At 38.0% G+C, this 27,868-nt stretch overlaps 1 protein-coding gene across 3 annotated transcripts in view; it reads left to right on the top strand.

Annotated features, from left to right (window-relative positions):
• TPR3 (Tetratricopeptide repeat (TPR)-like superfamily protein) overlaps positions 1-27,868 on the top strand; it is a 64,722-nt gene that overhangs the window by 27,568 nt on the left and 9,286 nt on the right. For all 3 annotated transcript variants that reach the window (XM_077391761.1, XM_077391762.1, XM_077391763.1), the window contains 3 exons: positions 12,078-12,257; positions 13,054-13,173; positions 13,671-13,804. In XM_077391761.1, the coding sequence (XP_077247876.1) occupies positions 12,078-12,257; positions 13,054-13,173; positions 13,671-13,804 (434 nt within the window). The remainder of the gene's footprint in view (positions 1-12,077; positions 12,258-13,053; positions 13,174-13,670; positions 13,805-27,868) is intronic.

Genomic DNA, 27,868 nt, shown 5'->3' with positions numbered 1-27,868 from the left:
GGGCTGTCCCTTGCTGATATCGTCCTAGCCCCATTCCAAAGATGTAGTTATTGATCTTGAGGATGGTGGCTACAGTAGGGTTAATGTTATGAGGGAGAGGGATTGTTTCTTTCTTTGCTTGTTCCCAGCTGACCATGGTGACATCAAGATAGAATCCATTTAGATAGACGTCGCCTTCTACTGACTTTTCATGAGTTTTCTTTCGAACGCAACAAACAGCACTGAAACAGTCAAAGAGATGAGAGAGTTCAAGTCCGTTTTCTAAAGACTGTGCGAAACGTCACCCAAAATTAAAACCTCCATAACTCTCTCATTTAAGTCCAAAAGAGGTGAAATTTCTAGCAATCGGAGGTCTTCAAATTCTCTTTTAACGAAAAAAAAACCTCATCAAAAGTTTAGTGGGATGAGAGAGTAATGGTCTCTTTGCCCTAAAACAGCATTAAACCATAATTTTAGCATAAAAAGGAGGTATTTAGTAAAACAACCATAACTCTCTCAGTTTAAGTCCAAATGAAGTGAAATCTGTCTCTATCTGATCATCTCGAAGTTTTCTTTCAAACGCCATTGACAGTGACGACCTTATTTCCTTTCATGAATTTGAGCTTTTGATATGGAGGGAGGTACAATCCCGAATTTGCGAAGCCATGGTCGTCCCAACAATAGATTGAAGGATGACTTAATGTCGAGTACTTGGAATTTGACATCAAAGCTTTCACCCTCTAGGTGGATAGTCGTGCAAAGAGTTCTGACTACACCATGACGAGAGTTATCATAAGCCATGATGCCTTGATCAGACGAGGAGAAGTCACTCGGGCCAAACCGAATGGCAGTGGCTGTGCTTAGAGGACAGATGTTCAGAGCTGAGCCATTGTCCACCAGAACAACGGGTATTTTCTTCTGGTTACATAGTACGGTGATGAGGAGAGGTCTGGAGTTGTTCCTACCTTCGACGGTCAAATCCTGATATGAGAATGAGAGGGTTGTAGAGGATCTGATTGCTGCTACCAAGTTCGTAAGCTGCTCAGGGGTAGTGTCCATCGACATTGCGAAGTTTGAAGACTTTTTAGGATTACTTCACGATGTTTGAGAGACACCATCAATAATCCCCACAACGAAATGTCTTCCTGAGTCTTGCTTAATTGCCTGATGGTGTTCAATTCCTCACTGACAACGTTTCTTTTGACAGCTTCAACCTGATCATATGTGCGAAGCTCTGCGGGCTTGTAGTTTCTACCACCCCTGGTGAGATGTCCTATCTCTTAACTTTCGGGATCATTGATTTTATAATCGTCAAATGAAAGGACGAAGGGAGTGTCATTTATTCCGTCTTCCTATAGGTCTAGGATGTAGGGCTCCTCATCGAAGTCTGCGTAAGCCGAAAAGGGAAAACTTTCCTCTTCCCCGACCTCTGGTTGTAATTGCTGTTATCTGTTCCCAAAGTATAGGGATCGATACTGCTACATTTGCAAAACGAGCAAACATATAGTTAGATACATTACAAAATCCAAGGAATTATTCTTTTATTTTAAAGAGGCAATGTTTTATTAGGTGGGTTGGTCTATTTTATTTATGTGTAACCTAATAATCTTTGTTGGTGTGTGTTTTCCTTTATGGGTAATTCAAGTGTATCAGGGAGGTGTATGGCTTTTAATTAAGTTCTGATCATCTACCCTTGACAAGGACGTACCCAAGACTTGTGCACCAAGTTCCTCACTAACTAAACCTGGGCGCTCTGATACCACAACTGTAACGGCCCAAATCCGCATCGGGTCACTACGAGAAAAGACAAGTAAAAACTCAAAGAATTTTTTTTAAACGACAATACATGAGATTGAAGATAATAAATGAACAATCTTATTCCATTAAACTTAAAGGTCTTATTACATTTTTCCATCAATCTAATAAGAATGACCGTGTCCAAAGAACTAAATAGACTAGAGACTCAAACTAAAAACTAAAAACTAAAAACTCATGAGTATGACAACATTGTCATTCCCAAACCGTGATTGCTCATCCCCATCCTATTGTTGTTCATGTCTGTTCATTTGTGAATGTCCCATCATCATCATTTTCAAAATCCGTGGAGTAGTATCCAGGTCAGTATGAACTGAGCGAAATCATATAGATGACTTGCATAATAAAAGTGCATGAAATTGCATTATAAAGATGATCCATAAATCAATATCAATAGGTAGACGAAACAAAATAGGTACACGAATATCCCAACGAGAAGATGTGAAAAATGACCAAAAAGCATAAGGATAGGCAACAAAGGATATGAACAGCTCATGGTATAGGAATCTAATGACAATGGTCAAACTATTCCAATATCACATCGTTTGCAAAAGATATGGATCAAATTCAAGCATCCTATGTATATACCCGGGTCATACATCACAAGCCGTCGCAAGTGTATCAAAGTCATTATACACACACACACACACAAACACACACACACACTATATATAGGTCAATAAACATCAAAAGTCATCAAGTATATACACAGGCCTACATCCTAACAGTAATTCTCATGGTTATTTTGCATGTCCAAGGCATAGGAATGAGAGATATGAACATGATAAAGGAGCAAATCATAATATCAAGATCATTAAAACTCACTATTATCATAGAGTCAACTATCACTTGCCTTGATTATTTTTTAGTGTGATGAGATCGTGCGAAATAGCTTTATGTGTCAAATCGTAAGGTGCCCTGTAATTTAACATACCAAATGGTGTTAATTTTTTTATCCTTAAATACTTTTCTCTATTTCCTTAATTTATTCTACCTTCTTAGTTAATTCGATTCTCTTATTAGTTCTATTCTCTAACCATCTTATCATATCTCCCTAATATTTTACAACTAAGACTCACAAAAACAGTCCCTATAAACCCCTTAAAGTTGCTGATTTTTGAAGGAAAGCTCCCTAAAAACATCACACAACAATCGTACATATGATACATGACATGAAAATCATCCCTCACACATTACATGACACAACTACCATAAATTCCCATCGAAAATACCCCTTTTGTGTGCTGATTTTATGGAAATAAACCCTTGAAATTGCATCCAACTAATTAATATCTTAAATTCATCATTCAAAGCCATATATGTTCACCCTAGATTGAAACGCTAACCAATTCTTTTGAAAAAAAGTCCTTTAATACGCTGATTTAACGAAATAAAATCAATGAAAACCATTAAAGATTACTTGTATAGTCTCAAATCCCCCAAAACAACTCCCTAACTCAGTAGATTCGGATTCTACATCAACACCCTAAGGAAATTCACAAAAATCCCTTTCTCTTGAGTAAAAGAAACCCCTTTTTTCTTTTTAGAGTATCTGAAATACCCCAAAACGAATTAACGTTTCTGGAGGGCTATTTTAGTCATTTTAATTAATGAAATTAATTAAATTAAATGCTAATTTTCGTCCAAAAATTAGAGGAAAAATAGGGTGACCTAGTTTTAGTTAATTAGGGCTTCTAAAGGCTACTAAATAAAGGACTCTTAGAGGGGAAACTATAACTACACTCTTTTAAGCCACAAAGTTGTAAAAATCTAACCCTAGGAAGAGAGGAACGTCTGAGAGAGAGAGATTGGAGTCTTGGAGTAAGGAATTCTTGAGGAAATCACCAACAAAAGGTATGCAGAACTTAATTTCGTAGTTAATTACCGAGATCTAAGATCTCTTGAGGAGAAGCTTAAAAGTTTAATCTAGGGTTGGTTGGATTGACAACAACAACCATAGATTCGAGGTGAAAATCTTGTATCCCTTGAGTAAAGAATCATAGATTAGGGTTGTAGGAATTGATTTCCCGAAGATCTTCGCGCCTGTTCGCGTTTGATGCCCTAATCGATTGAGGAAATCAAGAGGGAATTTATTAAGATATTTTAATATGCTTAAAGGAAGGGGACAAGAGGGTTTTCGGTTAGAAAACCTGAGAAAACAGTGTTCTCGCTGGTTTTGGGAAAAACCCAAATCGCGAGGTTCGGATGCCTGAATACACTATTTTGGGTCGATTCTTGGAGTGTTTTCTGGATAGTTTTGAGGGCATAGATTTGTTCCGTAAGACCTAGATATTAATCCAAAGTGTTAATCAAGGGTTAATATGGATTGTAGGTGATACTACACAGTAATTTGAGGATCTTGTTAGTGGAAACAAATCAAACAAGTACCACAGGTGAGTAGACTTGTTCTACCACAGTTATTCTAATATTAAATATGATTCATTATGCAAACTTTATGTATGTCTTGATTAATATTGATTGTGTTAGTGTACACAAGGGTCAATATTCACAGTATGATATGACTCCTAGTTCGGATCTACCATATGCACGTATGTGCCAGATAGACTTTTATTAGTCACAGTTTGCATCAGGATATGGTGTTATCCGAGCAAGGATGCAACAGTTAATGTCCTTTGAGACGAAGTGTTATGCTTTGTTGCTAGTGTATGAGACTTTTTCTAGGCGGTGGAAGGAAGGTCACGGATCAAGCCGCAGTTGTGGCTGCTCGCAGTATTTTCGAGAGCTCCACCCAACGCAGTATTTTCGGGGGTGTAATCCCGTACGAGATTGTTGGGATTCGGCTTCCTACGAGTTAGTAGGCAGTTTCCGTTGGCTACGTAGTCTAGCAGTACTAGTCTCACTACACTAGGCATCAGGCACAGTTACTGTCACAGTTACAGATATAGTTTTGCATGTTTATGCAAGTTATACAGTTTTGCTAGCCAGAATGCTATGCCAGTTACAACTATTGCATAGATTTCCAGTTGTGCTGTTTTTATTGATTGGTATCATATTATTAGTGTAGACATATCGATTTCACTGGGTCTTGGCTCATTCCATGCATTCTATGTTACAGGTGGAGAATAGTAGGATGCTTGATGTGCGGGCTCCAAGTGTGAGCAAGGGCGCTAGTTTAGGAGTTTATTATTTCCAGTTATTCAGTTTAATTGAGACAGTAGCTTTAGTAAGAATGAACATCTAGTTATTTCATTTGATTTAAATTGATGTAGTTCATTGCACAAGAGATTTTAGTTTCCGCATAGATTACTCTGATGGTGAATTAATTAATTAGGTACTGTTTTAGTGGCTCTGTTTATTGCATGGTTCCAGTATGAATGCTTTATATATTCGTGGTTGATGAATATGTGGCGCTGTTATGTGCCTAGACCGGAATTCGGTTTGGGGGCGTGACTATATCAAACCCTTAGCAAATAAATAAAAAACACTAGTTTATGCACTTACTTGATAGGAGAAAACCAAATTTGAAGAAGCCCTAGATTTCTCCCTTTACCTTTTCTTCTTTCCTCTCTCTGTCTCTCGCGCGAGCGTGAGAGAGAGGGGAGAGGCCACACATACATATGTGTGTGTGTGTGTGTGTGTGTGTGTGTGTATATATATAGAGGAAAATGATTGTGAGCTTGAAGCTCATATAGCTTATATGAGCTTGAGGGCCCAAACACATGGGTCCCACAAAAACCATTCATTTGCAAGGCCCCATCATAGATAGAGTGTGTACCAAAAATTAGCTCCATTGGATCATCCTAACCCCTCCAAAAGCGGAGGGCAAAAATGGGCAGATTTGTGGCAAACAGTGTCTGTCCATTTTGCCCTCCACTTTTGGTAGGGTTAGGATGATCCTATGGAGCTGATTTTTCGTACACACCCTATCTATGTAAGGGCCTTTCAAATGAATGCTTTGGATCATCCTAACAATGTGGGCCCACATGTGTTTGGGCCCTCAAGCTCATATAAGCTATATGAGCTTCAAGCTCACAATCATTTTCCTCATATATATATTCCTACTTATTTTAGGTTTTGTTACTTGTTTCCTATTTTGACCCCAAGTCTAATAGTAAATGCCCTTTTAGGTTTTAAAATACTAAAACATGCCCTTTTTAAAGTTAGAAAGAAAATTAAAGTTACTTAAAACCTTAAGTGGGTCCTACCCACGTGTGCGCACTCTTCCAAGTCGGCAGTGTGCGTAGGCACCTAATTTTGGGTGGAAATTTGGGTTCCATACTTTTGTACTTATCCTTCTCTAATATCTCTCAATAGTGTTTTACTATTATATCCTTTTATTTTAAAGTGTTTAAGTAACAAAGGAATAATGGGGCCCACCAATTACTCGAATAGGGTGGCTTTATCAATAGGATTTGGTAATTCTAATTAGGGTGTCATTATCAATATAGTTAGTGATACTCTCAACTCAACTCAACTCAACTCAGCCTTTGTCCCGAACTAGTTGGGGTCGGGTAATGAATCCTTTAGAAAATTTTCATGAAGAAGGTGAAAGGATCAACCCGGCTCAAATTTACTAAGTCTAATCTTGACACTAGTTGGGTTCGTCTATGTAACGACCCGGATTTTTAGATAACTCTAAACTCGGACAGTTAACAAAAGACAACAATTTTTTTTTTTACAAATTTGAAAACTCATTTAAAAGCTTACTAAAGAGTATTTGACATAATTACCAAAGACAGAAACAAACTAAGAATTAGACGAATAGCCGCCAAGGCCAAACGGCCACACCAATTACTCTATCCTCGCTCTTGCACACCCCTTTTTATTCTCGATTTCTTCATTAGCATTTGTCTCAATGTCATCAATTGTAGCGAAACCTGTGGGGGAGTTTTGGTGTTAGTTCAAAGAACTATGTAGATTCATTCGGTACCTAAATAAATACAATTAAATAACTCTTGAATTTAAAGGCATACAACTTAATTCTATAGGTGAACATGTAACATAATTTATTTCTAAAGAAATCATGAACGGTAATAGGGGACATGCTATGGCATAAATCAATTTAAAACTACTATTCTAGCAACACAACGTTTTCCAAGTGAGAAATTTATATTTTTGTTATTATCATTATTAATGCATGAGACGACTCACCCAAGACAATCAAGCTCCCTTAGCTTATTGTCCCGCCTCCAATACGTTCCACTACCCTCATCTACAGGTAGTGGGCATGAGGGACTTTTAACGACGTGCTTAATAGCCACTCCACCTCCTGACATCATTGTCTAAGATGATGCATTTACCGCCAAGGGGGTGCGTTAAAACCCAAGGCCGGCTCGGAATTTCATTATTCCTGAACGACTCATACCTCCGCCCAATCCACCAATTTAAATTCCCAATGTCTTTGTCTCTTATCGGTTTTACTGGCATATCACCCATATCATTTTTTCTCTCTTCTTTCCAATATCTTAAAGACATTTTTAGCAATTTTATTGCTTCCCCCATTTTCCTTTTTCCTTTAACAAGGAATCATAATATTTCATCTTTGCAAGCTACTGGCATAGCATCATTTTTCAACATTTGCATGCTACTAGTATAATAAAACATGAGAGCAAGATGCATGTTAATAAGGAACCATCATCTTAACTACATCATTATCATGAACAATTCTATGTCTACTAAGAATTTCATTGCATGCATATAAATCAATCATTGCTCAAGAGTACAAGTTTAGGTTACCGTCACCTACCTTAGTTATTTGTGATGTGAAAGAGTAAGAAATCCTCTATGTCTGAGTAGGGATTGGTGCCGAATATGGAAAATGGAAAACCTATTTGTAACCCAAATCTCTTCTTCTCTACTCCCTCTCTTTTTCTTTCTCCTTTTCTTCTCTCTCGATCTCTTTTTCCCTTCTCGGCCTCGGTCTTCCTTTCTCTCCCACTCTCGGTCTCTCTTTCTTTCTCGATATCTCTCTTTTTTTTCCGTTAAGTCTCTCTCTCTCTATATATATATCTTTCAATAACTCCCTCCCTCTCTATCTCTCTCTTTCTCTCTACGGTTTGGGTGTGCGTGAGAGGGGAGAACCACATGAAGGGTCTTTTATAAATCCTAGCTTTCCTTTTTGTTTAGAGTTGTTTCCTAATCAACTACTAATAGTTAGTAAGTTTCCTCGTCTCTCTAGGTCTCTTTACTTTTTATCTTATTACTTCACTTAATTAAAAAGAAAAATACTAAATTTTAATATTGGCACTCCTAAAAAATTGCCTAATAAGACAAAACTCGCAACTATGCCTAACCCTAATAGAAAAAAGTCATAAGTTACTCAAATCACGTCCGAATCACTAAATGTTGGGTTCGTTGGATAGGTATTCGAAATACCCATCTACCGGGACCAAAATCATGTCGAACGGACAAGATCTGATGCCCTAAAAATTGGTTATACTAAAAAAAACGAAAATACACTGTGATTTTTGGTCTAGGGATCTACGGTCCAGATTTAATTAAGGTTATTAACTTTCTAGGCCCGTGTGAGGCTGAGTCTTTACATTCAACCCCCCTTAAAGGAATTTCGTCCCCGAAATTTGACTCCCTAAATTCCCTTAGTCCAGATGAGCCTATCTCACCTCTTCACACAATTAACTCACTACAAGATTATCTCAGTCTATGTGAGAGAATAACATAATAATTTTTTTTTTCTAAACGAACTAAGCATGCAGCGCGATTGAGTCCACTATATCGTCCCATACCAGCATAGTCAACCCTCACGCAACCAAGCTCTCAATATGTTTGAATTCACTACATTGTCCCATACCAGCATAGCCAACCCTCACTAAGTGTTCCTGGTTCGCCTAAATCGCCCATGGAGCTCTCACCTAAACTTTTTATCTTCTACCACACAACTCACTCACACGTCAACCAGGCGTCCCCAATGCACGTGAGTTCGTTAAGTGGTTTCTTACAACACAATTAACTCATGTGCCCGGTACACACAAATTTGTTGTGTCATTTCCTAATTGCTCCTCTTCCTATGATGTACCCAAACTCACAGGCGCACCTAAGATCACTAAACCTATGCTTTGATACCAACTGTAACGACCCGGATTTTCAGAGAACTCTAAACTCGGACCGTTAAAAAAAGACAACAATTTGTTTTTTTTACAAATTTAAAAACTTATTTAAAAGCTTACTAAAGAGTATTCGACATAATTACCAAAGACAAACAAACTAAGAATTAGACGAATAGCCGCCAAGGCCAAACGGCCACACCAATTACTCTATCCTCGCTCTTGCACACCCCTTTTTATTCTCAATTTCTTCATTAACATTTGTTTCAATGTCATCAATTGTAGCAAAACCTGTGGGGGAGTTTTGGTGTTAGTTCAAAGAACTATGTAGATTCATTCAGTACCTAAACAAATACAATTAAACAACTCTTGAATTTAAAGGCATACCACTTAACTCTATAGGTGAACATGTAACATAATTTATTTCTAAAGAAATCATGAACGGTAATAGGGGACATGCTATGGCATAAATCAATTTAAAACTACTATTCTAGCAACACAACAACATTTTGCAAGTGAGAAATTTATATTTTTGTTATTATCATTATCAATGCATGAGATGACTCACCCAAGACAATCAAGCTCCCTTAGCTTGTTATCCTGTCCCCAATACGTTCTACTGCCCTCGTCTACAGGTAGTGGGCATGAGGGACTTTTTACGTCGTGCTTAATAACCACTCCGCCTCCTGACATCATGGTCTAAGAGGATGCATTTACCGCCGAGGGGGTGCGCTAAAACCCAAGGTCGGTTCGGAATTTCATTATTCCTGAATGACGCATACCTCCGCCCAATCCACCAATTTATTTTCCCAATGTCTGTCTCTTATCAGTTTTACTGCCATAGCACCCATATCCTTTTTTTTCCTCTTTCCAATATCTTAAAGACATTTTTAGTAATTTTATTACTTCCCACATTTTCGTTTCTCTTTTAACAAGGAATCATAACATTTCATCTTTTGCAAACTACTAGCATAGCATCATTTTTCAACATTTGCATGCTACTAGTATAATAAAATATGAGAGCACGATGCATATTAATAAGGAACAATCATCTTAACTACATCATTATCATGAACAATTCTATGTCTACTAAGAATTTGATTGCATGCATATAAATCAATCATTGCTCAAGAGTACAAGTTTAGGTTACCGCCACCTACCTTAGTTATTTGTGATGTAAAAGAGTAAGAAATCCTCTATGTCTGAGTAGGGATTGCTACCGAATATGGAAAAATGAAAACCTATTTGTAACCCAAATCTCTATTTCTCTACTCCCTCTCTTTTTCTTTCTCCTTTTCTTCTCTCTCGATCTCTTTTTCCCTTCTCGGCCTCGGTCTCCCTTTCTCTCCCACTCTCGGTCTTTCTCTCTTTCTTGATATTTCTCTCCTCTTTTTTTCCGTTAAGTCTCTCTCTGGATATCTTTAAATAACTCCCTCCCTCTCTCTGTCTCTCGATTTAACACTTTCTCTCTCTCTCTCTCTACGGTTTGGGTGTGCGTGAGAGGGGAGAACCACATGAAGGGTCTTTTATAAATCCTAGCTTTCCTTTTTGTTTAGAGTTGTTTCCTAATCAACTACTAATAATTAGTAAGTTTCCTAGTCTCTCTAGGTCTCTTTACTTTTTATCTTATTACTTAACTTAATTAAAAAGAAAAATACTAAATTTTAATATTGGCACTCATAAAAAATTGCCTAATAAGACAAAACTCGTAACAATGCCTAACCCTAATAGAAAAAAGGTCATAACTTACTCAAATCATGTCCGAATCGCTAAATCTTGGGTCCGTTGGATAAGTATTCGAAATACCCATCTACCGGGACCAAAATCATGTCGAACGGACAAGATCTGATGCCTCAAAAATTGGTTATACTAAAAAAACGAAAATACATTGTGATTTTTGGTCTAGGGATCTTCGGTCCAGATTTAATTAAGGTTATTAACTTTCTAGGCCCGTGTGGGGCCGGGTCTTTACAGTCTACAATCTACATGGATCATTTTCTTCCATTCTATCCTATCCTATCCAAGGTAATTTTCTCTGTTTTGTTCCTAGCCCTCAAGTCTTTCCTCACTGTTTCTGCCCGAGTTGTTTTTTGTTTGCCCCTACTTCTTTTTACTCCATCAACTTGGCACGAGTCACTTCTTCTTATTGGAGCATCCAAAGGCCTACGTTGGATATGCCCAAACCATCTTAAGTGGTACTCTCTCATCTTCTCCTCAATTGGTGCCACATCCATCTAAGCATTCGCACCTCTGCTACACTCATCTTATGCACATGCTGCTTCTTGGTGGCCCAACATTCTGAGCCGTACAACATGGCTAGCCTCACAGCTATCTTATAGAACTTTCCCTTCAACTTGGTAGGTATTTTACTGTCGCACAGAACTCCTGAAGCATGCTTCCACTTCAACCAACCTGCTCTTATTATGTGGTTAACATCCTCTTCAATCTCTCCTTCCTGATGTAGGATTGAACCAAGATAGCGAAAGATATCCCTCTTAGGTACCTCCTGTCCAGTCATATTTACTACATCCTCGCCCCGCCTCCTTACATTACTAAAGTTGTACTCTATATACTCTGTTTTAGTCCTGTTTAGTCTAAAACCTTTGGATTCCAAAGTAGTTCTCTATAACTCTAACTTAGCATTAACTCCTGCTTTGGTTTCGTCAATTAATATACTTAGTGATAATTATAATAACAATAATAATTATAATAATAATAAGAATAAGGGGAAAAAGTGGTCGTTACACCTTAACTACTACAAACACTTTGATTAACCTCTGCTTCCTTATATACAACCCAATGACAGACATGTTTGATGATAAAATATCTTTTTATTTTTACATCTTTCCAGTTATTCATTTATTTTTCCCAGATTAAAATTCACAAATATTATGTTTTTTGAAATCTGCAGTTCTTATGGCTGCAATTGTTACTGGACAATAGGCTAATATATGTTATAGCATTTATAACTATAATTTATTGCATTAGATATGGCGTTTTACTCCTTTATTGCATTAGATATGTCTCTGTACTCCTTCAGATCCCATATGGGATAAACAGTTTCTATGTTTTGTTTTCATCATAATTGCTGTTTCTCGTATTATTGATTATTTAGTTTCTTAAGCAAGTTTGTGTAGCATCTGTGAAATTATTCAATTTATTTTCTTCTAAATTTGCATACAAATTGTGCAGTGTCATATATACTTGTATATCCAATTATTTGTGGAAAAATAAAAACTAACCTGACTTTTCTTTTTGTAGTCTGACAAATTTGGGAATGGAGAACATTGGCAAGATATCTTCTCTTTCATTGTTGTTACCATGGAGACGGCTATAAAAGAATGGCATGAAACTGCAAAAGTGAATGCTAAAGTCCATTTCCTATTTGATAAAGAGAAGACACAGACTGATAAATATGCACCAGTTGTCAACATTGATAAGGTATTAAATTTCCTTTCCATATTTGCTTCATGTGGCTGTCAAAATTGATAAGGTACCTTTACATTTTTTTTTCTTTCATAGATTACCAGAATATTGGAACTGTCTCTAACTTAATAGCTAGATCTGCAGGTGTGCTGCTATTTCAGGAGTTTATCCAATTATTTATTGAAAGTACACTGGTTGTGCATGCATGATATATTTACTATAATATATGTGTGTACATCACGTGTTGGAAATGGTTATTTCAATAAATAATTGCCGCATGTTTTGAGTTTTATCCATCCTAATAGTAACATTTTTTTTAATGAAAATAAAACATTATATTTACTTATGTATTAACATTTTTAATATATTACCTGTTATAACAATATTAAGATGTAAAGAAAATTAAAATTTGAGAATTGATAAAAAACTTTTGGGGAATCTGCGAATCTTTCTTTTTGATGGTTGCCGAATCCGACACTCGATACCCGTATCAGATTCTGAAACTTTGTACCCATAATGATGAAACATGGGTATGCACGCATGTCTATGCAACTCATGCACACTACATATGACACCACCATAGAAGGCCTTTGCATGAAACTCGTTGTTGTGACTCTAGTTCTAATCCTTTTTTGTCAGTGGTAATGATTAAAATAGTTATTCTGTCAGATAATTTATGCTTAGATTTGGACAGTTAACAAATATATAATTATGTCACTTTTGCGGTAGCATAATTTTTTTGTCATGTGAATGGATATGCTGTTATGACCCATCCGATAGCAAACTTACACTTTATGCTTTCTTTTATCAGGCATTTGAATCGCCCGACACACACAGCAGCTGTTTTTCATTTCTTAGACAGTATGCTGAGGATTCTTTCTCTATGGCTGCTTGCTTAGTGGTAACCAAGAGTAATATATCTTATCCTCAGGTATCCTTTTCACATCCTCCTTTTTTAGTCTTAGTTACCAGTCATGTGGTGCATGCGCATATGTGTGTGCGTGCTTTACAAAAAATGAAAATGTGTGACCATGCATGAGTGCCATTGATTATCTCATTTCAATTTAAAATTCTTTTTTTTGGATGATTTCAATGTAAAATTCTTAATTTGCTTTTCTCAAGTTCTTTTGCACTTCAATCATAAATGCGAATTTTCATATCTTGAAACCATATTATGCCAGAATTTTCATATATCGGAACCATATTCTGTGAAATGATTCTTTATAGTTGTCTATTTCTTTACTCTATAGTGGGGGTTGTTGCCCTATCTTAATATTAATCTAGATGCCATGTGGAGCCTGTTCAATAGGCTGTGTTAAATGAATATATTTTCATGGTGCAGCTTTCAATGATATACTTATACCACCTTAAAGTGGCAAAATGGAAGGCGTAGCCAGGAATAATCTCATGAGAGCAATGTCTTTGCAGGTTTGGAAAGGGCAAGGATCAAGAAAGTGGAAACATGGGCAAAGTGATGGCTTATTTTTCCAATTTGAATCACCCATCTTGCGCAAACTGTGGTTTATTCCTAGTTCAATTGAAAAGGGACAGACATTGTGCCGGTAATACTCTCTCTTTCTCTCCCTTACACACACACACACACACACACACACACACACACTCACGTGTGTGTGTATGTGTATATATATATATATATATATATATATATATATATATATATATATATATAGAGAGAGAGAGAGAGAGAGAGAGAGAGAGAGAGAGAGAGAGAGAGAGAGAGAGAGAGAATTTATATGATGGGTGGCCGTGAAAACACGTGAAGTCTAAAAAAAGTAGGTACGGCCCACTTTTTTTGATGATCCAAACTGTTCATCTGTTTGGGCACAACGTAAATAGGTTGTGCCCAAAAAATCAGTTCCATAGGATGATCCTCACCCTCCGATCTGAACTGATATGAATATGGAGGTTTCCAAAAATCATTTATGGAATCTTCTACAGATCGGAGGGTTAGGATCATCCTATGGAACTGATTTTTGTGGCAAAACCTATTTACGTTGTGCCCAAACAGATGAACGGTTTGGATCATCGAAAAAGTGAGCCGTGCCTACTTTTTTATACTTCACGTTTTTTCACGGCCACCCATCATATAAATTCTCATATATATATAGAGGAAACTTAAGCTCACCAAACTTATGGTGAGCTAGCTTGCCCAATCACATGGGGGCCCACTTTGTTAGGATGATCCAAACCATTCATTTGAAAGTCCCTTACATAGATGGGGGGTGTACCAAAAATCAGCTCCATAGGATCATCCTAACCCCTCCATTTGTGGAGGACAAAAATGGACAGACACAGGTACACACCCTATCTATGATAAGGCCTTGCAAATGAATGGTTTGGATCACTCCCCAAAATGTGGGACCCATGTGATTGGGCAAGCTAGCTCACCATAAGTTTGGTGAGCTTAAGCTCACCAACAGTTTCTATGTATGAGGAAACTGTTGGTGAGCTTAAGCTCTATATATAGAGTTAAGTGAAGCTACACATACGTGTAGCTAACTTAGCTACACCAACGGCTTAAAATACAGTGGGCCCACATTGTTTGGGTGATCCAAACCATTCATTTGATAGACCCTCACATTGATAGGGTGTGCCCAAAAAATCAGCTCCATAGGATCATCCCCACCCTTCAAACTGTGGAGGCAAAAATGGACAGATTTGTGAAGGTTTTTACGCGTCCAATTTTGCCTCCACAAATCGTAGGGTTGGGATGATCCTATAGAGCTGATTTTTTGGGCACACCCTATCTATATGAGGGCCCATTAAATGAATGGTTTGCATCACCCAAACAATGTGGGGCCCACTGTATTTTAAGCTGTTGGTGTATTAGCTACACGTATGTGTAGCTACACTTTTCTCATATATATATATATATATATATATATATATATATATATATATATATATATATAGAGAGAGAGAGAGAGAGAGAGAGAGAGAGAGAGAGAGAGAGAGAGAGAGAGAGAGAAAACGGTTCCTACACATGTGTAGGGAGTTCTCTACACACTAGCTTAAAATACAGTGGGGGCCCACATTGTTTGGGTGATCCAAGCCATCCATTTTAAAGGCCCTCATGGATATGGTGTCTACAAAAAATAAGATCCATAGGATCATCCCAACCCTACGATTTGTGGATGTAAAATGGATGTCTTTAAACCTTCACAAATTAGTCCATCTTTTGCCTCCACAGTTCGAATGGTTAGGATGATCCTATGGATCTGATTTTTTGTGGACACCCTATCTATGTGAGGGCCTTAAAAATGAATGGTTTGGATCACCCAAACAATGTGGGCCCCCACTGTATTTTAAGCTACTGTGTAGATAACTTATCTACACATGTGTGTAGGAACCGTTTTCTCATATATATATATATATATATGAGGAAAATGATTGTGAGCTTGAAGCTCATATAGCTTATATGAGCTTGAGGGCCCAAACACATGTGGGCCCATATTGTTAGGATGGTCCAAAGCATTCATTTGAAAGGCCCTTACATAGATAGGGTGTGTACAAAAAATCAGCTCCATAGGATCATCCTAACCCATCCAAAAGTGGAGGGCAAAATGGACAGACACCGTTGGCCACAAATTTGCCCATTTTTGCCCTCCGCTTTTGGAGGGGTTAGGATGATCCAATGGAGCTGATTTTTGGTACACACTCTATCTATGATGGGGCCTTGCAAATGAATGGTTTGGATCACCACAAAAAATGTGGGACCCATGTGTTTGGGCCCTCAAGCTCATATAAGCTATATGAGCTTCAAGCTCACAATCATTTTCCTCATATGAGGAAAGTGTTCCTAAGCTATAGCTTAGATAAGCTTATCTAAGCTATAGCTCAAAAACACATGTGGCCCCACATTTTTTGGGGGATCCAAAGCATTCATTTGGAAGGCCCTTCCATGGATAGGGTGTGTACCAAAAATCAACCCTATAGGATCATCCTAACCCTGCCATTTGTTGAGGGAAAAAATGGGCAAAAACATGGACACCTATTGTTTGTCCATTTTCCACTCCACCTTTGATTGGGTTAGGATGATCCTATAGGGCTGATTTTTGGTACACACCCTATCCATGGAAGGGCCTTCCAAATGAATGCTTTGGATCCCCCAAAAAATATGGAGCCACATGTGTTTTTGAGCTATAGCTTAGGAACACTTTCCTCATATATATATATATATATATATATATATATGAGGAATAAGATTGTGCGGTCGACCGCACCTAAGCTTAGGTGCGGTCGAGGGCCCAAACACATGAGTCCCCCATTTTTTGTGCCGATCAAAACCATTCATTTGCAAGGCCCCATCATAGATAGGTTGTGTACAAAAGAATAGGTCCATTGGATCATCCTAACCCTCCAAACGTGGAGGGCAAAAATAGGTAGATTTGTGGCAAACGGTGTCTGTCCATTTTGACCTCCACAAATGGATGGGTTAGGATGATCCTATGGAGCTGATTTTTTGTACATACCCCATCTATGTAAGGGCCTTTCAAATGAATGCTTTGGATCATCCTAACAAAGTGGGCCCACATGAGTTTGGGGCCCTCAACCGCACCTAAGCTTGGTGCGGTCGACCGCACACTCCTTTCCTCTCTCTCTCTCTCTCTCTCTCTCTCTCTCTATATATATATATATATATATATATATATATATATATATATATATATATATATATATAGTAAATAGTTCTTGAGGGAGCGCTCACAAAACATAGGGGGCCCACTTTGTTTGGATGATCCAAAGCATTCATTTGATAGCTCCTCACATAGATAGGGTGCCCACAAAAAATCAGGTCCATAGGATCATCCTAACCCTTCCATTTGTGGAGGTTTAGATTTATGGAGGTTTATACCCATCCATTTTAACCTCCACAAATAAACCTCCATAAATCTAAACCTCCACAAATGGAAGGGTTAGGATGATCCTATGGAGTTGATTTTTTGTGGGCACCCTATCTATGTGAGGGCCTATCAAATGAATACTTTGGATCATCCAAACAAAGTGGGCCCCCTATGTTTTGTGAGCGTCACCTCAGAAACCCTTTTCTCATATTGTATTATATATTATGGGAACTGATATATCCCCCCCTTTTGATTACTTGGGACACTCAGCAGCAGTGTACGTGGCAATCAGCCCCATTGAATCCTTCTGAAATGAAGTACATCAGTCCCTCTGCAGTCATTGATTCACTGCTGCTGGGTGTCCCTAGTAATCAAAAGGGGCGGATATATCACTTCCCTATATTATATGACCAACGATAGACTAAAGGGCACCCTTGTAAAAAAACAAGCACAAGGGCGCTCCTATTGGTCTTTCACAATTCACAACAAAGTGCACTTATTGTTCCTGTAATTTTATATTTGTCAACACCATTTCCATATTTTTCTATGCCCTTCAGCTGGTTTTTACAAGGGTGTCCTTCAGTCTATCATTTCTGATATTCTCTCTCTCTCTCTCTCTCTATATATATATATATATATATATATATATATATATAAGACAATGGCTCGCAGACTCCCAAAACCCTTGAATTGGCCTGTAACAGTAATTTCTACAAAAATAGTAAAAATCTATTAGCGATAAAAATACCTCGTCTGATTCCAACAACTAAAAGAAGACTAACCTAAAAAGAACTGGCTTAAAATCCTATAAATCGGCTTTGAACAAAATTTACCAAAAGTTACCAAAAAATCAAAAAAGTAAGATTTCTCCATCTTGGCGGTTTTCTCTGATGATTAAACACACTTGATTGGGCTTAGCAAGATCAGCACATCATAGAGCTCATCGAGACGAATTAAATGGCATATTATGTGCTCCGATCCAACAGTCAAATCAAAAGTTATACTCGTTTTTTACCTTCCTTCTGACATGAAGTACATCAGTCCCTCTGCAGTCATTGATTCACTGCTGCTGGGTGTCCCTAGTAATCAAAAGGGGCGGATATATCACTTCCCTATATTATATGAGCAACAATAGACTAAAGGGCACCCTTGTAAAAAAACAAGCACAAGGGCGCTCCTATTGATCCTTCACAACAAAGTGCGCTTATTGTTCCTGTAATTTTATATTTGTCAACACCATTTCCATATTTTTCTATGCCCTTCAGCTGGTTTTTACAAGGGCGTCCTTCAGTCTATCATTCCTCATACTCTCTCTCTCTCTCTCTCTCTCTCTCTCTCTCTCTCTCTTTCTCTCCCTCTCTCTCTCTCTCTCTATATATATATATATATATATATAAGACAATGGCTCGCAGACTCCCACAACCCTAGAATTGGCCTGTAACAGTAATTTCTACAAAAATAGTAAAAATCTATTAGCGATAAAAATACCTCGTCTGATTCCATCAACTAAAAGAAGACTAACCTAAAAAGAACTGGCTTAAAATCCTATAAATCGGCTTTGAACAAAATTTACCAAAAGTTACCAAAAAATCAAAAAAGTAAGATTTCTCCATCTTGGCGGTTTTCTCTGATGATTAAACACACTTGATTGGGCTTAGCAAGATCAGCACATCATAGAGCTCATCGAGACGAATTAAATGGCATATTATGTGCTCCGATCCAACAGTCAAATCAAAAGTTATACTCGTTTTTGACCTTTCTTCTGACATGAAGTACATCAGTCCCTCTGCAGTCATTGATTCACTACTGCTGGGTGTCCCTAGTTATCAAAAGGGGCGGATATATCACTTCCCTATATTATATGAGCAACAATAGACTAAAGGGCACCCTTGTAAAAAAACAAGCACAAGGGCGCTCCTATTGATCCTTCACAACAAAGTGCACTTATTGTTCCTGTAATTTTATATTTGTCAACACCATTTCCATATTTTTCTATGCCCTTCAGCTGGTTTTTACAAGGGCGTCCTTCAGTCTATCATTCCTCATTTTATCTCTCTCTCTCTCTCTCTCTCTCTCTATATATATATATATATATATATATATATATATATATATATATATATATATATATAAGACAATGGCTCGCAGACTCCCAAAACCCTAGAATTGGCCTGTAACAGTAATTTCTACAAAAATAGTAAAAATCTATTAGTGATAAAAATACCTCATCTGATTCCATCAACTAAAAGAAGACTAACCTAAAAAGAACTGGCTTAAAATCCTATAAATCGGCTTTGAACAAAATTTACCAAAAGTTACCAAAAAATCAAAAAAGTAAGATTTCTCCATCTTGGCAGTTTTCTCTGATGATTAAACACACTTGATTGGGCTTAGCAAGATCAGCACATCATAGAGCTCATCGAGATGAATTCAATGGCATATTATGTGCTCCGATCCAACAGTCAAATCAAAAGTTATACTCGTTTTTGACCTTCTATCTTGCCCTCATTTTATTGCGCATTGAAACTCTTCAACGGCTTGTTGTACAATAGTCTGCCCCGCTTGAAGAAAACTCGACCTTGAGTTAATCTTTGTATAGGCAGTCTCTTTAGGTTGTACTCAAAGAAGTTCGTGACATTTAAAGTAGGCGAGATAATCATGTCTTCAGGCAATTCAACATAGGAATTGTAATTATTATTTTTATTATCTAATGACGTCCATACTTCTGATTCTTCAATTTATTATGTGTACCAACCTGTTTGCGATCGGTATGCATGGGATGCACTGCTATACTGGATGTATCAAATCTCTTCTACAATGTCCTCCAAGACCCGAAGTGACCGAGGAACTTTGTGTCATGATATGAGGTAATGGTATTTGGCACCCCATGCAAATTGAACAACCTCTCAGAAGAAGAGATTGGCTACATAAGTCACGTCATCATCTTATTACATGGGATGAAGCGAGCCATTTTAGGAAACCAGTCAATCACCAAAAATATAGAATCCAAACCTCATTGAATTTGCGAAAGGCTAACACAACTGAATAAATCCTTCCACGGGGTGTTTTGCATTGGTAAGGGGGTGCAAAAGCTAGTGTTTTGAGCTTGACCTTTATCAGCTTGACACACGTGGCATTGGTGCACAAATTTGTTGATGTCTTCCTTCAGCTGAGGCGAATTATATTTCTCCTCCGCAAGAGCAATGCTCTTGTCACATCCCAAGTGTCATCCAAACCCTCCTACATCGAGCTCATGTATAGTTTGCTCCCTAAGTGGCACCAAGGATTGAAATTTCGGTTTTGGCCCCAACCGAAACGGAAATTTAAATCCGAAATTTTGGTAATTTCGGCCGAAATTTAAGACGGAATCCCAAATTAAATTTTTTTGGCCCCTACCGAAATCCGATTTCGACCGAAATTTAAAACCTTGAGTGGCACCTTGGGATGCATAGCTAGTTTCGTTTAAAGAGGTAGATGTCTCAATAGGCAACTTTGTAGCTTGCCCCTTTTGGCACTTACCCGAACGTCCATGAAATCTTCTTTGTCAGCGAATAGGTAATGTCCATGAAATCCGAAATTTTGGATTTCGGCCGAAATTTAAAACCTTGAGTGGCACCTTGGGATGCATATCTAATTTCGTTTAAAGAGGTAGATGTCTCAATAGGCAACTTTGTAGCTTGCCCCTTTTGGCACTTACTCGAACGTCCATGAAATCTTCTTGTCAGCGAATAGCTTCTTTAGACATTCAAAGCCTACAATCTCATTAAACATGATAAAGATTAGCACACGATGACATCCGACAATCAGGTGTCTAATGATGAGTTGGCCCAACTCATTAGAGACACTAGGGCAGATCTGAATCTTAGCTGCGAGGAGATCCGACTTACCAGAGTGGACTGTGAAGCTCACAATCTAGAGTTACAAGCCAACGAGGCAAGGGATGATGAGGAAAATTATGTAGCTGATGGCTATATTACCGAGGAAGAAGAACTAGAAACAGAAGAAAATCCGAACAAGGTTGGTTTGATGATATGTACGATCACAAAACCAAAGGCGGATGAGGAGTAGATAAGAAGCAGCATCTTTTATACTTTCACTAAACACCAAGGCAAGAACTGTAGAGTTATCATTGATAGTGGAAGTTGTATGAATGTAGTTTCTCTGAGTGGAGTTAGCTGAATGGGACTTAAACCTGAGCCACACCTGAATCCATACAAGGTTGCTTGGGTTGATCAGTCAACCATTTACCTAGAGATGTATGCGCCTCTTCAATTCTTATCATACACCAACACAATTTGGTGTGATGTCATTGAGATGAATGTTGCTCACATTTTACTAGGACGACCGTGGTTGTATGACAAAGATGTGCAGTATGGGGAACTCCAACACATATTCATTTGAGCACAAAGGTAGGAAAATTACTTTGCAGCCATGCCCGAAGCAACCCTTCAAAGTGGCTGAAAAGAAGGACGTTGCTTCCACTAGCAAGTTTAAGAAACCCTTAGGTATTCTTAATCAAAAGGGTTTTGACAAGGAGTGTAAAGAGTCTGTAAAGATTTACGCTCTAGTGGCAAAAGAAGATTCTGTCCTCTAGAATGAGGCCGTTATTGAAATTCCTCCTGAGGTGCAACTGTTAATGAAAGAATGAGGAATTATTTCTCCGGGAACTACCTGATGAACTACCTCCTAAGCGAGATATTTAGAATGCCATTGATCTAGTTCCTGGATCCTCTTTGCCGAACTTGCCCCACTATCGCATGAACCTCAAAGAACATGCCGAGTTAAAGAGGTAGATGAACTTTTGAGCAAAGGCTTGATTCGAGAAAGCCTGAGTCCATTTGCGGTACTTGCATTGCTTACGCTAAAGAAGGATGGAAGTTGGTGCATGTGCGTTGGTAGTTGAGCCATAAACAAGATCACTGTCAAGTATCGATTTCCAATTTTCAGGCTTGATGATATGCTTGACATGATAGCTGACTCTACCATCTTTTCAAAGATAGATCTAAAAAGCGGGTATCACCAAATTAGAGTTCGAGTTGGTGATGAGTCGAAGACCCGCCTTTAAGACAAATGATGGTTTATATGAATGGTTAGTTATGCCTTTTTGGCTTAACAAATACACCAAACAAATTCATAAGAGTAATGACACAAGTGCTTAGACCATTCATTGGCAAGTTTTTGGTTGTTTACTTTGATGATATCTTAATTTATTGTAAAACCAAAATTACCCACTTGTCACATCTTCAACAAGTATTTGATACACTCAAGAGAGAAACTATACGCAAACCTGAAGAAATGCATGTTCTTCAGCAATCAAGTTATATTTCTTGGGTTTGTTGTCTCAGTTGAGGGTTTTGAAGTTGATCCTGAGAAGGTAAGAGCAATTGTTGAGTGGGTAATATTCATGAGGTTCGAAGCTTCCTTGGATTGGCAGCATTCTATCGGAGGTTCATTAAAGGGTTTAGTTCCATTATGGCTCCCGTGATGGATTGCATAAAAAAATGGGAGTTCAAGTGGGCCAAGAGTGCCATGAAAGCATTTCAAGAAGTTAATAAGCTCATGACTGAGGCCCCAGTATTGCGTCTACCTGACTTTTCTAAGGTATTTGAGGTTGCATGTGATGCATCTGGTGTCGGAATTGGTGGTGTTCTAAGTTAAGAGGGACACTCGGTTGCCTATTTTAGTGAAAGACTTAATGAGGCTAGGCAAAAGTATACTACTTACGAGAAAGAATTTTTTGCAGTAGTCCAGGCTTTGCGCCATTGGAGACACTATCTACTACCACAAGGGTTTGTGTTATTCTCCGACCATCAAGCACAGATATCTTAACTCGCAAAATAAATTGAAACCAATATATGCGTGATGGGTAGAGTATCTGCAAGAGTACACTTTTGTCCTCAAATAGCATCCAGGAATTGAGAATACAGCTACAAATGCCCTCAGTCGTGTCACACTTCTCATGACTTCTAAGGCCTTCCAGAAGATCAATGCCTCATGTGAGTTTCAAGCGTGGAGTCATGTTAAGAACTTATTGAATTCCATGAGCGTGGAAGTCATTGGGTTTGACAAGATAAAAGATGAATATGCAAATGCCCAGACTTTGGAGTTGTGTATGCTAGCTTGAATGATGCACATTCCGATTTATGTTATGATTATTTAATGCGGGATGGTTATTTGTTCAAGGGAACTAAGTTGTGTCCGCCTTGTACCTCCTTAAGAGATTTCATGATATGAGATTTACATGCTGGAGGAACTGCAGGATACTTTGGTCGAGAAAAGAACATATCATTGGTTGAAGATAGGTTCTATTGGCCTAGATTAAAGAGAGATGTTGCAAGGATTGTTAGCCATTATCGAACTTGTTAGACAACCAAGACGTATAAACAAACACGGGATTGCATACTCCATTGCCAGTACCATATGCCCCATGGGAGGATGTGAGTATGGATTTTGTTTTAGGTCTTTCGAGAACCCAAAGAGGACATGATTCTAAAACATTCGTGCTTCTGCTATTGCTTGGATATTTTTTTTCTGGGGTTGTGAAACACCATGGTCTCTAAAAAACAATTGTGTCTGATAATGATGTTAAGTTCACTAGTCATTTCTAGAGATCTTTGTGGAACGTAATGGGAACCGAGTTAAAATTTGTACTGCATATCATCCCCAAACAGATGGTCAAACAGAGGTCTTTAATAGGAGTCTAGGAAACCTCCTTAGGTGTCTTATTAGTGATCATATTTCTAGTTGGGATAGAGTCCTTCCCCAAGCTGAGTTTGCCTGCAATAGTTCTGTGAACCGTAGCACATGTCTTTCCCATTTTTAGATTATCACAGGCTATACCCATAGGAAGCCAGTAGATCTTATTCCTGCGGTAGCTAGTGCCAGTTCTAGAGTTTCTGAGTCTGCCAAGTCCTTTGCACAGCATATTTGAGACTTACTTGCAGAACTAAGAAGAAAGATAATAACTAGTAATGAATCTTACAAATCTTATGTAGATGTACATCGAAGGCTACAATAATTCAAAGAAGGTGATATGGTAATGGTAAGAATTAGGCCTGAACGTTATGGTAAACGTGTAGTTGGCAAACTACATGCTCGTGGCACAAGACATTTTAAAATAATTAAAAAGATTAGGCTAATGCCTATGTTTTAGATTTACCACCTGATATGAGAATTAGTAGTACTTTCAATGTTGAAAACCTCTCACCATATCACGAACCCTTTTATGCATTTGATAACCCGAAATATGCCCAATCTTCACCCATCCCAATACTACCTTCTTCTACCCCACCATCACCCAAATTTGAGAAAAGAAAAGTAGTAGAAGGCATATTGGATGAGAAGATTGTCTCCAATCACACTTGAGAAATTAGGAAGTTCTTAGTCAGATGGCGAGGACGGCCAGCAGCGACGATTCTTGGATTACATTTGATGAGCTTTAGGAGCTTGATCGGGATTTGTTAGAGTAGTACGAGCAGGTTAATTCATCGGAGGTGAATTTTTCCAAGCCTGGAAGAAATGATGAGGACATCAACAATGGGCATGGATTCAAGGTTTACAAGCGTAGACGTGGACAAGACTGATGGCGGAGACTAGCATGGGCCACAAACATGGGCGTCTTTTTTTTATTATTTACTTTCTATTTTTGTCATTTTATTTGTAGTTTACTTTAGGCATGAAATATCATTCGTTTGGCGTGTTTTTGGTATTATTAGAAAGATTTTTCAATTTCCTATCGAATGAGCCCAAGATCACATGATTAGATGTGTTTTGAGCAAGTTATGAGTGTTTTTAGGAAATGGTATGGGTCTATTACATGATTACTATTTTTGATAAGTTTTTAACTTTATTTAGTTTACTTTGGATTAGATGAATGGTTGAGATTAATTGCTTAGGTTTTAAGTTATCTTCTAGGGTTTCTTTTCTTATAAATACATATTATGAAAGGAATGTAAGGGACTTTTTGAATATTGAATAGAGTTGACGTTTTGCTTGAAGCCAGAAATTTAGGATTTCTTCTTCTCTCTTCTTCTTGTGGTTTGGAACCATCTTCTCTAAACTCCTCTCATCTATTCTCTTCTATTTTTTCAATTAAATCAGCACAAACAAGGTTAGTAAATCAGATTTTCTATTTTCTTTATTTTTGAACCCTAAACTAGAAAAAACCCAAAATCCATAGATCTCCCTTGTTCTTCAAGATTTTGTATTGAGATTTTCAGGGATTGTTTTAGTGATTAAACCTCGCCTAAAACTCATAAGAATCTCAACTTTCAAACTTTTTTGAACCCTATTGCAAGTTCTTACCCTTTTCAGGCACGACATTTTTAAAGATCAATAGCCTAAACCTAGCATCAAATCAGAACTTAAACCCTAGAATTACCTTTCTTTTACCTACCTAAACCCTTACATAAGATCCGGACAGCAGTTTCTTTCAATTTCCAGATTTGCAGAAATTACAAAAATACCCCTACGGCCTAAATTTGGACTGTTTTGACCCATTTCTTGCTGGTGGATATTTTTTCGTTTTTCTTCATTTATTATTATTTATTTCTCATGATTTTGTTACATCTAATTGATATATCTTACATTATCTTTTAGTTCTTTCAATTAGTTGCATGTGTAGGCCTAGTTTCGGACTTAATCCTTCTATTATCAATTCATCTTACGAATCTTTATCGCTTTGATTGATTTGTATAAGGTTTAGTTCATACTTAATTATGATATTTACAATTATTTATGCTATTTAGGTCTCATTATTGCTTCTGTCCATAGATTAATTAGGCGCGAATTAAGCCTTAGGTTAGTTGTTAAGTGTTCTTTTAGTTTTCCGCGTAAGCCTTAAACTGTCCTAAAGTCTTAATCCCATTAGGAGTGTAGGATTTTCCCTAAATTAGGTATTGTCCTGCATCGATCCGACGGTCAATCCTGCAGAATCCTATGGTGGGCCCCACTGTGATATCGCTCTGTAGTTAAACTACACTAGCATTAGTTCAGTGGCCACTATTGAGACGTTACCATCTTCATATCATCTTATCCCAAATCACATCTTGTATGTGCGAGTCTTTTCTTCTTGACTACATCTACTGAGTTGAGTCATATGGGCTGTGGACATCCATACCCCCTTGGCCCACTCTTGGCATACCATTTTAGTAAAGCACTGCTCGGCCTCCAAACGCATTTGTAAAATCCTTTGAAAAACATTTCAATGTTTAATAAAACATTTCGATAAACATTTTATCAAGTCCGCCTGGGGAGGCTATTTAATAGGCCTACCGCTCTGACAAAATGGTATATGTCCATCTCTAAATTTTAAGGCGAAGAATATCATATTGAGTATCACTATTGGTCTCGAGGGTTTACTTTAAGATATAAATCTATCCAAATGGGACTCTAAACTAGAATCACTATGAAATAGACTAAGACCCTAGAACGGGACGAGAGACCAATAAGATCCCCCATGCCTAAGGACATGTGAAGGGTCCTGTCTGGAGGAACAACTTTACTCTCTTGTCCACAAGTTGTTCTTCGTTTGATCTAGTTCGGTTACGCGATCAAATCGTTGCACCTACTCTTCTTGCTTAGGGTCCACTACCCAAATGACCAAAAAAGTTACCTCATGACACGTGCATATAGGCAAGACCGGTGCTAGTTGTATATAGAAAGTGATGTCTAGTCCCAAGTAGGAACTAGTAAGACTTGCATAGAACCAAGATGTCATATCTCCTTGCTCCCTTCGATCAGTGAGTCTTTTCGCATTGCATTTCTATTACGCTACCTAAGGACGAACATGTGTCATAAAATAAGCACATCACACACATTCATTAATATAATTACCCATTCATGTCATGAAATAAATCTTTATTGATTAATTAATGTCATTCTATTGGCTTTTCAGGGCTTTTTTTCAAACAATTCTTTCATTAACGAATTCACCTCAGGAGGAATTTCAATAACGGCCTCATTCTGGAGGACAAAATCCTCTTTTGCCACTAGAGCGTAAATCTTTGCAGACTCTTTACACTCCTTTTCAAAAACCTTTTGATTAAGAATACCTAAGGGTTTCTTGGACTTGCTAGTGGAAGCAACGTTCTTCTTTTCAGCCACTTTGAATGGTTGCGGTGGGCATGGCTGCAAAATAATTTTCTTGCCTTTATGCTCAAATGAATGTGTTGGATTTCCCGTAATGCACAACATCTCTGCCATACAACCAGAGTCTTCCTAGTAAAATGTGAGCAACATTCGTCTCAATTACATTACACCAGATTGTGTCAGTGTATGATAAGAATTGAAGAGGCACACGACATCTCTGGGTAATCGAAATAGTTGACTGATCAGCCCAAGCAGTTTGTATGGATTTGGGTGTGGCTCGAGTTTAAGTCCCATTCAGCTAACTCAACTGGGAGAAACTACATTCATGCAACTTCCACTATCAATGATAACACTACAGTTCTTGCCTTGGTGTTTAGTGAAAGTGTAAAAGATGTTGTTTCTTCTCCGGTCCTCATCCGCCTTAGGTTGTGTTATCATACATCTCATCAAACCAACCTTGCTCAGATTTTTTTCTGTTTCTAGTTCTTCCTCAGTAATATAACCATCGGCCGCATAATTTTCCTCAACATCCTCTGCCTCGTTGGCTTGTAACTCGACCAAGGGCTTCACAATCCGCTCTACTAAGTCGGATCTCCTCATGGCTAAGATTCAGATCTGCCCTAGTGTCTCTAATGAGTTGGCCCAACTCATCATTAGACACCTGATTGCTGG

This window comes from Tasmannia lanceolata, unplaced genomic scaffold (genome assembly GCF_043159265.1).
Source record: "Tasmannia lanceolata isolate RefF3 unplaced genomic scaffold, GAP_Taslan_0.1 ptg000012l, whole genome shotgun sequence".
NCBI lineage: Eukaryota > Viridiplantae > Streptophyta > Magnoliopsida > Canellales > Winteraceae > Tasmannia > Tasmannia lanceolata.
Note: the sequence above shows the minus strand (reverse complement) of the source record. Positions and strands in the feature narration are given on the sequence as shown.